Source organism: Syngnathus leptorhynchus, chromosome 19 (genome assembly GCF_054491065.1).
Source record: "Syngnathus leptorhynchus isolate UIUO chromosome 19, UIUO_Slep, whole genome shotgun sequence".
Taxonomy (NCBI): Eukaryota; Metazoa; Chordata; class Actinopteri; order Syngnathiformes; family Syngnathidae; genus Syngnathus; species Syngnathus leptorhynchus.
The window spans coordinates 6,841,099-6,855,416 of NC_141213.1; the positions used below are offsets into that span (position 1 = coordinate 6,841,099).

General features: G+C 41.8%; 1 protein-coding gene across 1 annotated transcript in view; it reads left to right on the top strand.

The window, feature by feature from the left end:
• ofcc1 (orofacial cleft 1 candidate 1) overlaps positions 1-14,318 on the top strand; it is a 49,115-nt gene that overhangs the window by 14,807 nt on the left and 19,990 nt on the right. Inside the window, exons 8-13 of the mRNA XM_085939787.1 lie at positions 412-654; positions 3,782-3,924; positions 4,030-4,141; positions 4,467-4,746; positions 8,143-8,234; positions 9,840-9,952. Coding sequence (XP_085795913.1) covers positions 412-654; positions 3,782-3,924; positions 4,030-4,141; positions 4,467-4,746; positions 8,143-8,234; positions 9,840-9,952 — 983 coding nt within the window. The remainder of the gene's footprint in view (positions 1-411; positions 655-3,781; positions 3,925-4,029; positions 4,142-4,466; positions 4,747-8,142; positions 8,235-9,839; positions 9,953-14,318) is intronic.

The following is a 14,318-nucleotide window of genomic DNA, read 5'->3' on the forward strand; positions in this document are numbered from 1 at the left end:
TCTGTAGGAGTGCTGTAATGTTACGCCACTTTAGGCACTGCTCGCTCACTCGCTCGCTCGGGCTGGCGGCAAACAAATCGCGTCTCATATAGAAAGAAATTGGCCCGCTTCACCTTTTGCCTTCACCTTGCCGTTCGGCGTTTGGGGCCCGATCTTAACGTGCGAATTGAAGTGCAATGATGCCATTTTATTGTCATCCCTATACTTCTTTATTTTTGCTGCCCCTCCTCCTCCTTTCCTCAGTGTGGGGGTTTGAAGGCCTCCCTCCCAAATGTGTGGGCGAAACCGCTTTGCCAGCAATCATACTCATTTCGCTTTTTGTTGTTTTAGTATACAAACAGAGAGAAGATGTTTGAGCATTTTAGTTGTTTGCCACTTTTCACACCAGTGTACCTGTGTTTGTCATTCTAGATGCATCCAAGTTCATCTCCTCAGCCTGTGGAAGTGTGTGTGCGTTGTCTCAGGGCCACCAGAGACAAGCTTCCCAGGGGCCTCTACAGTGTTAGTGTGGCCCTTCACGGCCATCTTGGGGGTCCATCTCTAACCTGGAATAAGCACAAAGGTCAACATGAGTGGATGGCATCCACTGACCCCATTGAACACCACGGCTGCTTTTACAATATAAACCTGCACGTTAACCAGAATCTCTTCATGGTGAGAATAACTCAATAAAACAAAAATCATTTATAACTGCCATTTTTTTTAACCTATGTGTAAATACCGGTGCGTTAACATAACTGGTTTGGTTTGCAGCAAGCATTGCGATTGACAGATAAGGCTCGTATGGCTCAATGAGAACCGAGAGATCTCAGGCAGGTGATGGTGAAATGATGCCTCCGTATCCTCTGTTGACACTAATATGTTTTTATTCAAGCAGGGAAAGACAGAATGGGGCGGTTCATTCGAAGAAGCCTTTATTTACATTATGCTTGGCGAGGCTGCCTTGAAAGCATCTTCCGCTCAGATGTCTGCCTGATGAAAAAGAGGCATAAATGCAAAACATGTGCTGCCTCTGCAACGCTGACATTGCATGGGAAACAATTGATGGGAAATGCAGTGAAACATCAGAAGATGCAATCCTGACAACAAAGAAATGTTTTTGTGCTAATGTAGCCTAGCTACATAGCACTGCAGCATCCCACCCATTTCTCTCAGTTTCATCATTTGCAGTGAAGACAGAGTGCTTTTCTCAATGTGAAAGGCCCATGAGAAGTTCTATCACTGCGGATATGAAAATATGCCACGCGCACGCAGCCTCCAGGTTTTTCTCTGGGGTTTTGCCATGAATAAAAGAACAACTTTTCAACATGACTTTTAACCCGTGTATGTAAATCAAAACCGATATCAATTATTCATTTAAATAAGGAAGTCATGTTTTATCGGAATGAAAATGAAGTAGAAACGCATTTAAACATTTCAAGTGTCTGTGTGCATTGGGAATATAATCATGCTGGGTTTGGTTGATGGGAATTGGCAAAAAGTTTTAAAGAACTGGTTGGCTGCAGACTGGCCTTACACTGTATCAATTCTAGTGTTGGGAATGTCTGGAACGAGGCTGATTTGATATAAATCTAGATACAGGGAACTAACTGTCTGTAATCAAATTTGAAACTGTTGAGCTTCACATAACCGATCCCTTGCATAAAAAAGTCTTCAGAGTTTGTTCAATCCAGTGCAACACAGCTTTAACCTTGTTAGATCGCATTTGCAGCCGGCAGTCGGCCCAGATTCAAAAGCGATTGAGAATTTTGCTCAAGAGTGACTGCACACATCTCAAAGTATATTATTTTTGGAATGGTGGTGAAAATCTCAACTGCTTAAATTTGTCCTTTTTGGGAAGCCGTTTGAAGATACTGTAGAAACCCCACTCCTGATTATTTATGGCATCTAAATTGAAATGATGCTTTATATGATGGAAAAACATCTACAGTGCCAAAAGCTTAAAGGAATCAGATTGGATGGTCAATAATGACAGCTGGATCAAAAGTCTTTGTTTGGTTTATTCAGTGACGCACAGAAACAGAAGTTGAAGGGTTTCACTTCATATGATGATATCCTCTGTAAAGGCCTCAGCTTTTGCTGAAGCATTCAGCAAATGTGGACACTGTTAGTATACTTGTGGGCGTATTCACTGAGCGGGAGCATCCAGATTAGATTGTCTCCTACTCCTATCAAACATAAAGGATGGGATAAAAACTGGCATGACGTGAATACAGACCTGGGATCTGATTCAGAAGTTGAAAAAAAAAAAAAAAAAAAAACGGTTTAAGTACGGCATGGTAAACGGCTCATGACACTCACCCCCTTCTTCATCTCTGCAAAGCTATTGAAAAACCTGTTGTTGTTGTCGTCGTCCTCATTGATGGCTGTGAAACCACTGATCAGATTTGTGGGACTATCAGGGCTTTCTTGGATGTTTTGGTTCGCCTGTCTGGCCCACACTATAGCGTGTGATCTTTCCGAGTGCTCGCAGAGCTTTCTTAGAGGAAATGAGGAATTAGTGATAGTAGGAGGAAGCCAGGAGCTTATTTTTCTTTCCTCCCTCTCTCCCCCATCTCTTTTTTCATGCACTCCTCGCTTTGCGTCTGGGTTTGCATTTAGAGAGAAAAAGAGTCACTTCAGCTGGAGAGTGGGAGCGGAAGAGTCAGGCCTGCAGTCTTTGTTCATTTCTTTTTTTTAGCATATGGGAAGCTATACAAATGTTTCAAGGTTAAGAGGATTTGGGATACCCAATATGTATTCCCTGTGCCTCCTACAATCTGCTATTATGGTCATCACATGCATGAGAGTTTGGACTTCTAGAATGTTTTCATAATAGCATTTTTACAAATAAGCTATGCAGTTTTAATGATTATTTAAAAAAAACGGTGACACAAATTGCCAACCATGGAAGTCTGACTGCTTCCAATGTATATTTTCCGATCCATGTCACCCAAATGTGTATTTATGTAGGTAATATTTCTTCCAATATATGAATGATATAAAATAAGAAGTATGATATTAAGTCATAAATTGATGTACTGAATCAGACAGTAATACCTGTCGTTTTACCAAGTGTACAATAAAAACAAAGAAGGTAAGAATATGGTAAGGAAAATATGATTTATGTGTTAAAACACGTCCTTGATGCATTCCTTTTCAAATCAAAAGATGAATCATTTTCACCTGGTGATGGATGAAGTGGCACACAGCTCACTGTCAGTTCTTTTTTTTTTTTTTTTTTTTACATAAACCTCATTCTGCGGGAGAATAAGAATGCATTTGTTTGGCACCGAGTGTGATAACCACTAACACTGTTAGCTTCATTCAAGATCGCCTTAATATCATCACGCTGATTGATGTTTGCCTCCGTTCATTGAAAATCCAGTAACTGTCAGCTCCTAGACTACTCCATTGGCAAATCGTCACTATTCCTCCGCTTTGTGCTTGACGTTGAGTCTGTATCACGGCAACTCCATTTTGGAAAGAATGAAAGTAAAGGAAACACAAAGAAAAAAAAATTACAAGTATAGACATATTTTGGAAATAAGTTAAAGGAGGATTCAAGTCTACTGTAGGATGTAGAATAAGTGGACCCCTGAGGGCTTCTTTTCTTGTTGTTACCTTCTGTCTGTCATTGGCTTTGTGGGTGAGAGCAAGTCTGTGCATGTTTACTTCATTAGTACTGCATTAGCAAACACGCTATGTGCATATGTGTGCTTACGTTGCTGGAAGGACCTGCAGGCATGTGTATTCATCTGCATAAAATTAGAAGTTGATTTGCCCTGTTTTCTGTCTGCAGATCTTACCCCCAGCCCGTGAGATTCTCCCTTCCATGGTCCTAATATTCCGACTTACTGGATCACAAAGTAACTACATGAAGTCTGTCCTGGCTTGGGGGGCCTTTCCCATTTGTGGAGCAAACCTTAGCCTGGTTGAAGGCAGGTATGTCTTGGACTCAGAACCAGAAAGGCGAATCAATTGGTCACTGATTTTTACATTCCAAAAGAAATAGTTGCTGTTCCAGATCCAAATTGTTTCCTGAATCAGGTACAAAGTCCCACTGCTTAGAGGAGAGCCCGGCTCAGTGGACCAATTTCGGAAAATTGAAGCTCTCATCTCATCTGATCTAGATCACTGGCTGTGCAATATGTACTTTCAGGTGAGCATTTGTCCAGTTTACCTACCTATTAAAAACAAAAATTACATTCCATTAAGTTTAACAAGTCATTGGTCTACAGAAGATTACATTTATGTATTTGCACAAAGCAAAATAATGTGTTCCATAAAAAAAATAAAAAAAAGTTAATTGAATTAAACTGTCACCATTTCACATTGTGGCAAATATTAATTAAAGCAGTTTGATCACTCATACCTGTATTATAATTACACACACGCTGCTCTCCCGCAAATAATGGGGATGCAGATGACAATGCAAAAGAACATTTGAACTGTTCCGGCGCAAACATGACCACATTGTGTTCCAGATAAGGAGACTCCCACCAGGAGCATCCGAGTGCCCCACCTCCCTACAAATGCTACCTTTAAACACCCCCGTTATGCTCAAGTCTGCCGTCCAGCACAGCCAAGTGGCAGCCCAGGCTCCTCCCGGGTCCAAAGCAGATCCACAACCAATCCATCCCCAGCTGAACCTGCTCCTTGCTGGCCCCAGCAGTAGGGCAGGAGAACCTGGCGTGGTGCATTCACCCCAGGGCTCGCCCCTCCACCTGTCAGCTGATTCTGCTTGCTCTTCATCATCTCTGCCAGGTAGGGGTTTAATGTTCATTTTCCCCCCGACTATGCCACAGTGGGAAGAAAATGTCACCCTAATGTCACTAGAAGTGGCATTGGAAGAATGGCACTTTTCACTCAGTGGTGGGTGTACAAGTGCTGGAGGGCAGGGATGGGTAGACACATGGGCAAACCCTGCCAGATAAACAATGTTTTCTCAAACACCAGAAAAGTACGGCAGAAAGCTGAAATAAAAAAATCAAACCAAATATTTGAACTGTTACTATTATGGGTGATGAACCTCGGTCCGTGTGACGTTTCAGCTTAGCAGTGAGGATCTAATTATTCAAAGCACACAATTTTTTTACGTTTCCAGCCTTCCAACACCTAAGTCTGATTTGGTATTGATCTTCTGCAACCAAGACTGGCTAACCTGGTTGTTATGAATACATCCTGCCCTTTTCCCCTCGTATTTGGTGAAAGCTTTGCTCATCTTTATTTAACAGTCCTCAAAAGTTTTTGGCATGTTCTGCTTTAAACATCACACAGGCTTTTTAATTACAAATGAGTTGTGACAGGTCTGCTGGGTAGCACCCTGGCCCATTTTAAAAGTGATGCCGACTGACAGCTCGGCAGTGTTCTCCCAGCACTGAAACATGTGGAAGAAATTGGTCTTTTACATTTCACAGCTTGTCGCTTCCTCCGCCAACTGACCTGTGACCCCCCCCACAGAGATCCTAACACCCACAAGGGATATGTCCCCAACCAACTGAATGGCTTTCTAGAGAGATGGTGAAGGAGGGAGGCAATCACCACGAGATTTATGTTCTGCCAATAGAGGTACCAGAGGTACCAGGTCTCCGCAAACCACATGGCTTCGTACGAACACCGACGCAGATGTGCGTGTCAGAACGTACAAACATTTTTGTCGGGAAGGTTGCTTGGGAAGTGAACCTGATCCGTAAAGCAAAATAACGGATCAAAAGGTGTCCGGCGAGGTCCCTCATTCCCGTTGCCAGCTAAGCTAATGTGACGTTTTCTCCTCATTTGCATGCAGATCCGTTCATGTTGCATTACGTCTGGTGTTTATATCCAGAGATTACATCAACGTTGAAGGAAGTCATTGGTCAGACAGCTTTAACCGATCTCAAATATGCTAATCAGACTCAACAAGGGAAGAGGAAGAAATTATTCACCCAGATTTTGTAGCTTTTTGTCAGGTCTGAGGGGTTGAGACATTTCTTTCCCCCTTTGTTTCCAATATGTTCCGTGTGCCGGGGGATTTTTCTCATTAGCCATTTGTCTCACAATCGACAGAAGTATATGAAGACCTCTTGTCATGCAATGTAACAGACAAATCTGAGTATGACAGTATGACTGAAAGTTTGGGTTCCTGAGGCTGAAACCCAATTAATCCCTGTGGAATAAAACATCTGAGGTGTCTCTTTCAGAACAAAAGATGACATCCCAATCTAGGAGAATAACTGACATTTCTCCAACCCCCCTAAAAATCTTGAGATAATTAAATGTTATTGTGTAATATCTTTTTTGGATTAAATGTCTCAGATGACTCACCCGAGCATGATGGTGAGTATTTGGCGTTTCAACTTGAAGATTAGCCGGAGGCACTTTGGGTTAAGTGACCTTTCCCATTAAATGAATGATCCAGTTACATCGGGTTTGTTTGAACCAAAATGACTAATTAGATTAGCGTCTTGTTTTGCGATCGCCATTACTGGATCACTATGAGGATTCAGATGATTCTGTCGCAATTTGCAGCCTCTTCGTTTTTTTGCACTCATATATTTTTGTATTATTGTGGCTTTAAAATAGCAGTAGATGCAAATACAGTGCAAAAGCAGCCAAAGGTTCGATGAGAAATGTAACTTAGACAGTTGAGTCTCAAATTGATACACAGTTGCGAATTATTTTTCATTTTATTATTCAAAATTTGAGATTTAGCCATAGGGTCATAGTCCGAATAACAAACTGACACAGGCTCAAGGCTGAGTACCTGATCCTACGTTCCCTCTGGAACTTTGAACCAGTCATCGGGCAATTAGGGGCCCAGGTGAGCAAGCACCGACCGTTTCAGCGGTCAGCGCTGACATCCTGATGGGATTTCGACAGTGTAATGGACCTCGGGCCTTTTTTGTCTCCTCGGATCGTAGCAAGGTACACTCATTGGTATTTCCACTCTGGAAAGTGCTGAAAGTCTATGTCGAATAATATTAATGATGGTCCGTATGTGGGTGCCTCAATGTGTGGATTATGCACTGGACTTCACACATCCCGATAGCATAGGGGATTGTTGCCGGCCTTGAGTGCCTGGAGAGGCTGTAGTTGTGGCTGCCCGAGTGCTCCGAGTTCACGGACGTAGCCTTCAGCTGTCCGCACTGCCTCCGCTTGAGTCGTGCACATTAGCCAGTGATGCCTCACAGAACGATTGTGTTCAGTAAAGCAAAAGGCATCACAATTCACGCTGGGCCAAACAGTAGCTGTTTGTTATTGTTGAGCTGTTGTCCTTGAATGTGTACAAAACATTGGCTCATTCTGCGCACTCAACGTCTTAAGCTCATTGGCCATTTGCGATGGTTTAGAGATTTTTAGGCTTCTGTGATCAGCTGTATGAGTTGCAATGTCAAATTTGTTTCAATGTCACTTGTTACCTTGTCGTCGTATACAGTATTTTTTTCACATTGGACTATTATCGAATCATGAGCACAGTTATGTAATGATACTCAAGTGACGAAATATCTCACCTGGTTACCAACCAACCATAAACACTGCAAATGGTTTGCAACGTCATCCTGTCGTAATGAAGTGTTATTTCATATTTCAGACCTCTTTGAATCAAGGAAATAATTGATATGTTGCCATATTTTCATTATTTTAGGGCTGCTATATTTAATTCTGCAGAGGAAATAAGAGGGGGTATCTTCATATGTATTAGATAGATGTGACCACCTTCATGGGGGTGCTAACTTTCACAGAGTGAGATTTTGCATGTATAAAGCTAAGGTTTACTTAATTACAACCTTCAGGCAATGCAGGAACCCCGTTTTAAAATTCTGTGAATGTTAATATGCTAAATAATGCAGATCTCTGACTCTTCAAGCATGAGACACACATCTGGCGGCTTACCATTTAAATTACAGAGGGAAAAAAAAGGATGAGGGGAAAAACACTTCAAAAAGTATCTTCCAAAGAAAAGACAAATAGAAAACATGTATTATTTACTCCGCTTTTTTATCATTAATACCTAGAATGTGCATACATTAAAATCTGATAAATGTTTAAAATACCGTGCAGCTTGTGACTATAATAATAATCATAATAATTTTATCAATAATAGTTGTCTTATATTCAGACAATCTCGAAACAGACACTTTTGACCATGCAGATTTTCCTTTTGGGGGGGATGGAATTCAGGAAAGGAACCGTCTCCAGGAGACATTTCCGGCAACATGGGAGCAAAGAGTCATCTTCGCAGGGAGAAAGAAGAGGGTGGGATCCACTTCAAGGTAAGAGTGATTTTAAAAGGGAAGTGTTGAAACAAGCATCCTTCTTGGCTTTTCCATGCTGTGCCTCATGCCACCTCGCGCTTCACCCCCCCCAGACCCAAAGACACACACATGCACGCATGCACACACATACACTAGCCTAGTCTATTATCTGAGATTTGTCAAAAAGCATTTCACACTAACAGGTATTTTGAAGTCTTCAAAGCCACTTTAGATCTGCATGACCGGCTAAATTCAGTGAAATCAGCAAAGCCGGCCAGACCTTGCCTCTTTTTCTCTTGTAGCCGCTCGAAAACTCTCAAAGTGCTTTTGCTTTGTGCTACAGAGGACTAAAAAGCCTGCATGTTAACCAGCACACTTTGAAGAAAACAGTCATAGTTGCACTATGATTTCAAGTTGTTCCCAACCTATAATCCCTGTAAATTTGTATGCTTCCTCTGCTGAATGGGCCCCAAAGACTGTAATTAATCTATGCTATCGTGTTCAATAAATGAATTTGTTGCTATGAGGTTTTAGTTTCCCGCAGCCTCTGTAGACTGTGCCCCCCCTCTCCCCCCCTCCCTGGTCTTTAAAACCTTGCTAACTCTATCAAATGTTGTGGTGTGGAACCCAGTTGTCTAATGATTAAGTGGAGTGATCTTCAACCTACCCCAGCCTGGAAGCACCAGGGATCAAATTTCAAACCATTCAACCTGCAGTGCAGGCCTAATTAAAATGAATTTTCTCCAGGCGACCACTTTGCCCACAGGGCAGGAATCCAGCTATAGAGCAGATCTGCTTTTAAGGTATTGCATTAAATTTATTGCGGGGAGACGCCAGAGAACATTGTGCTTCATATACCCACTGCATTTTTTCCCTCTCTCCGCTTTCTTTGCCATTCCTCTCCACCTTTTTATTGTGCTCATCACTCTGGAATCCAAGCTTTCTTTGGCAAAGATTGCCCTATGAAAACGAATGGAGCTTTTATTGGGGCCTTGCTCATTTACTACTTTCTGGGTTTGTCTCACGGGAGACGGAGAACGAGGGAGATGGAGGAGAGGAGCAGGTTGAAAAGAAGGGAACAGACAGAAGGTTGCAACCGTGGAGCTCATTAGCATACATCAGTATGAGTATTTCACAACTTCAAGCGGAAAGGCACTAAGCCCACCCAAGGGCAACGCGGGGCTGACAGGGCCCGGGAAAGCAAGCCGTTAACATGTTGGCGGCTTAACAAATAATATCTGCTCCCAAGTACCTTGGTGAAATATTTAAAGCCCCACTTCCTAACTCCATTTGACTGTGTTTATGATGATGACAGTAAACGACTTGTATGGTGGCAGGTGGGGGGGGGCTGTCGACTCTTAGATATCATATATTTAACACCACCGTCAGTCACTGTGCACACATTTCCCGAACAAACTCCACTTGAATGATTGCGTGCCATATGCGATTTCGCCATCGCTCTCGTCTGGTGTCAATGGCACAGCGTTTCAGATGCTCCAAAAGCGTCACGCACGCTGTCACCGTCGCCGCGTGTATCCCCCGAGATAAATTCCGAAGCCCGCTTCCTGCTTTGCTTACAAATGACGTCTGCGTGTGTTCTTCCCCAACTGCTGCTCCTCACAGAAGAAGCCAATCAAGAAGACAAATAGCCGCGGCCCCAGCGTGAGCGGCGGCAGCGCACAAGATGCACACAATCACAACATGGAGGAGATGGAAGAGTACACCTTTTCCCTTCTGTAAGTCTTAAAAGTAGAAAGCAAGCTCATGAAGAACAATCTAATTCATCACCAACTATTTATCTGGATTCAACTTTTGTGCCGATACAAAATAGTCTTTTGAGCAAAAATATTGCTACATTTCTCATGACTGTGTATAGGGAGCTTTTCTTTACACTCTTGAAGCAAAGGTAAGAGTGCCACCTTCATTCCTTAATAACATTTCAGTCGTTTTGCATATAAATGAATGTCGACTCAATATGACTTTGGCCTCAGCCACGCTCGTATTATCAATCCAAGCTGCGTTCATCTTAAATTTTGGGCTACGATGGCTTGTTTTTCCAGGCTGCATTTTAACGTCAAAATTAGGCAGGCGACTGAGGGTTTTTTTCCTTTTCATCATAGCTCTCGGCATTTGATTTTAATGAGAAAAAGGGGATGCGTGAAAAACACAAACAAAGTGAACGGCTGCAGACGTTCAAACTGTAGGCCCATGCTGCATCAAAAGAAGCCAAAAGCCAAAAAGGTCTTATTTCAACAACAAAGTACAATCCGTACAGGTATTTGTTATTTTCTTTGAAATCCAACTAAATGAAGGGGAGGCGCAACGGTACTTTAGGGCGAGTTACATGACGACGCTTACCCCGGAGAATGAAAAAGTCGTTCGTATCCTTGTTTCCTCATTTGTGCGGGTTAGTAATTTGTAGCTGCTGGTCACATATTAAACAAGATCAGAGACTGCTGGCTGACATCTTGTGAACATACTGAGGGAATTTAAATGATTACTAACATGTCCCGCCAACCAACGACGACACAGTCTCACACAATAAATAAGCACCCGGGCCAAAGCTTGCAACAAAGAAAGACGTTTTTTTTTTTTTTTCACAATTATTCATATAGCAGCTGCTTTTTTTAAGACCTCTGAGCAGTTCTGCAAAAGCCATTTCTTTCTTTCTCTCATTGGGTTCTTGATGAGGATTGCACTGGGATGGAGGCCTGGCTCCAAGTGTTGCTATTGATTTCATCTTCACAGGAGAAGGTATTACACCATCTTTGAGCTAAAGGCTGTTTTATGACCTCACCTAATCAGAACATTAGAAAGACACAGTGCTGCTGTTGCCTTTCACAGGGATGGATATAAAAGACAGCGCAAGCTCAAAGTCATTGCCTCACGCATCGCTCCCACTGTGATGTTTGACTTTGCCAAGGCTTCTCCACATTACCTGAGGACTAGAAGAGATACAGGAGGGAGGGACTGTTTATCTATGTTTTCTTTCTTGCATAATAATGATGTGATGTAACATCTTTTCTATTAGGCCGCTTATTGGTACTGTGCATAGGCCACGTCGTGTGAGATTCAAGCCGCAAGTGATTGAGGGATATTACTGCCATCTATTGAGCCACACCATCGTGAGCTCATTTTTATAGGATGTCCTAATCTTTATCAATTATTAAGGAAACATATCAAAACTTTGGAATTGATTTGGGATATTCAGTTGAATCAGAAAAAAATGCAATCATTTCCAGTCAATTGGTGTTTGTGTGCATCGCACCTTGAAGCACACACAAAAAAAGAAATAGACAGACATGTCTGCGGTACAGTATGAACTGTAACTAAAACAAACAGAGCACATACTTGTAATATTTTTGGCTGCAGGTGCAACGTCAACATCCGTAACAACTTGGTACATCCACTGTCTGTCAAGCGTATGACAAGTGACAGGTTGTAGGAATTAATCAGGCAGAGATGCCAGTTGCATTGAAGTATTGCATCAGAAAAAACTCATGTGTTTGGACTAGATGAACTTGATGAAAAAGAAATATTATGTATGCTCCGGGAGAATCGCTAATTCACAATTTTGCACAAAGCTTATATTGATAATTACAGATTATTTCTGAAGAAATGAAAAGAACAAAGAGCATCCAATATGTCCGTGTTTGTGTGTGGGCAGCAGACATTCCCGCAACTTGCTCGAACATGCAAGGAAAGTAATTTGGTGACCTTGCAGCTCGTAGCTATGTTAATCCTCCTTTGTAAAAATGTTGCAATTCAATGTGAATTGTTTGAGTAAGATAATGAAGTGTCACTGAGGTGGTTGATGACTCTTAATCACTCATAACTTTATCAAGCAAATTTTAGTCATTATAATGATCCTGAGCCCCCCCCCCCCACACTCCCTCCACCTCTTAATTCAAATTTAGAAAACTTTATCCCTATGGGGCAATTAAGGAGCTAATGTACTGATAACATTGGTTAGCTGCTGAGTTAGGTAGTTGCTTTGGTTAAATATCATTATTATAAAATTGGCTAAAATCAGTCCTTTGTTGTGCCCATTAGAAATTAGCGTTTACATCTTTTTGAAACCGACTGGTTGTAGGTGAGAAACCTGTTTTAACCAGTCACTCACATCGCATTTAGATCTAATTAGCTCAATTATCAAGATTATAATTACATTGAAATATAGCCCCTAATGCTCATATCAATTATATGTGTGTTACCCTGATCGAGGTGGGGGTAGAAAGAGGGAGGGAAAGATAGAAATGGAAGGCCAAAGGTCAAATGGGATCCTTAGTTCCATGAGGCCAAACTAAATGTTAAATTTCATGTTAGATTTGTGTACAGCATTTACAGCATGCCAAGAAAAAGGTTTATGATTGGTTGAATATGAAATAGATGGGCAAAAATCCATCGTTTTTTTTTTTTTTTTTTATCCATCTCAGGGCACGGCCATACTGCCACTTGCTGTCGACTGAAAATGACATCACAATTGCCACAACCAATCACCTCCCACTTTGACAGGATTGCAACACACACACACACACACACACACACACACACACACACACACACACACACACACACACACACACACACACACACACACACACACACACACACACACACACACACACACACACACACACACAATGTGTTCTTTTTGTGGAATCAAAGAGAACACATTGACCTAATTTCCCTCAGTTAGCTCACCTCGTTGGGGACCGACGTTCCTCTTCACACGTTTCTCCCCACTAAGTCAATCGGAGGGCTCCATTTCTGCTGTTCTCGTGCTCATTGTTGTTTTCCTCTTTATGTTTTGGAGTGAAGCGGTCATTTAATCACTTCTGTAGTTCATCTGGTTGGACCGTGTTAAAATGCATCTCAAGGAAACATGATGGGGTCGCATCGAAAATTAAACAATGGCTGCTCATCTGTTTGCAAGTCTTCAGAATACTCATTTCAGAGTCTCCCAGGAGTGCCAAGAAACTATTTTGACTCGACAGTGTCAAGCATGCCCAAGCACGGTGCGAACTTCTTTGTGAAGGTGTGTCCTTCAACTTCATAAAATGATGATTGCATAAAAGCTTGGCAGCATCAGCAAAAAGATCCAGAAGACAAATGCCATCAAATTCATAATCAAAGGGATGAGATGTAAACAAAGATAAGGTATCAGCAGTCCTATCTCTTTCTTTGACACCTCAGATAATCACACTTCCATAATCAGTATGGCAGTCATGCATGTAGGGCACGAAGAGAACAATCACATTATCTGTCAATCTTTTAAGTCTATTTTCACACTCTCAGTTTTTGCCTTCTCAATTTCCCCCGACAGCAAGCCATTCCTCAACGATGTGTGAAAAAGATTTGAGTGCATTTACAAACAATGCCAGTGGCCCAAATATAAAAGTGACAGGAAATAACTTAATCCTCAAAATGAAAGGATCAGTCTGATACTTTTAAGTGGCCCTCGACTGGAGGCTTTAAGCCTGCAAGTGCGACCGAGAAGGATTCTCAGGGTTACCTTCTGCGCTTCAGCCTTTAGAGAATTATTACCATTAATCTTTAAAATGGAACACGCCACTGTAATCCTCACGCTGCCCATTCTCATTACCTAAGCATCTTTATAAAGTAATACTGGCTTCTCGGTTTCTATTTTTTTAAGAGCCAAAGCAGTCCAAGAGATAGTTCTTGCGCAAATGATTGACACATCATTTGCATACCTTGCCCAGTCTGGCAAGGTTTGGAGAAAATGATGAGTCAGTTTTTGCAAAATAGCAACACAAATGTATCCAGGGAAGATAATTAGGGAACAGCTTCTGACCCAGATTCCACACTATCCTTTAAAGTGCAATTAAAATATAGCAACGCGTGCCAATGCATGGCTGTTGAAATGAACTCTGGGCCTTTGCCACATCAGATTCGAGGGGTATGCTTTCATTTTTGGAAGATCTATTATGGTTTTATAATTGGAGGGGTCTTAATAAAATTCATTTACCGGTGAGAAAAGATTTCACATCGTGTTTACTTTGGAAGAAGCACAAGGGCGCCACTCAAGCGTCTAAAAATATTCCTCTTTCATGCATCATCAATATCTTATTTGAAGGATGG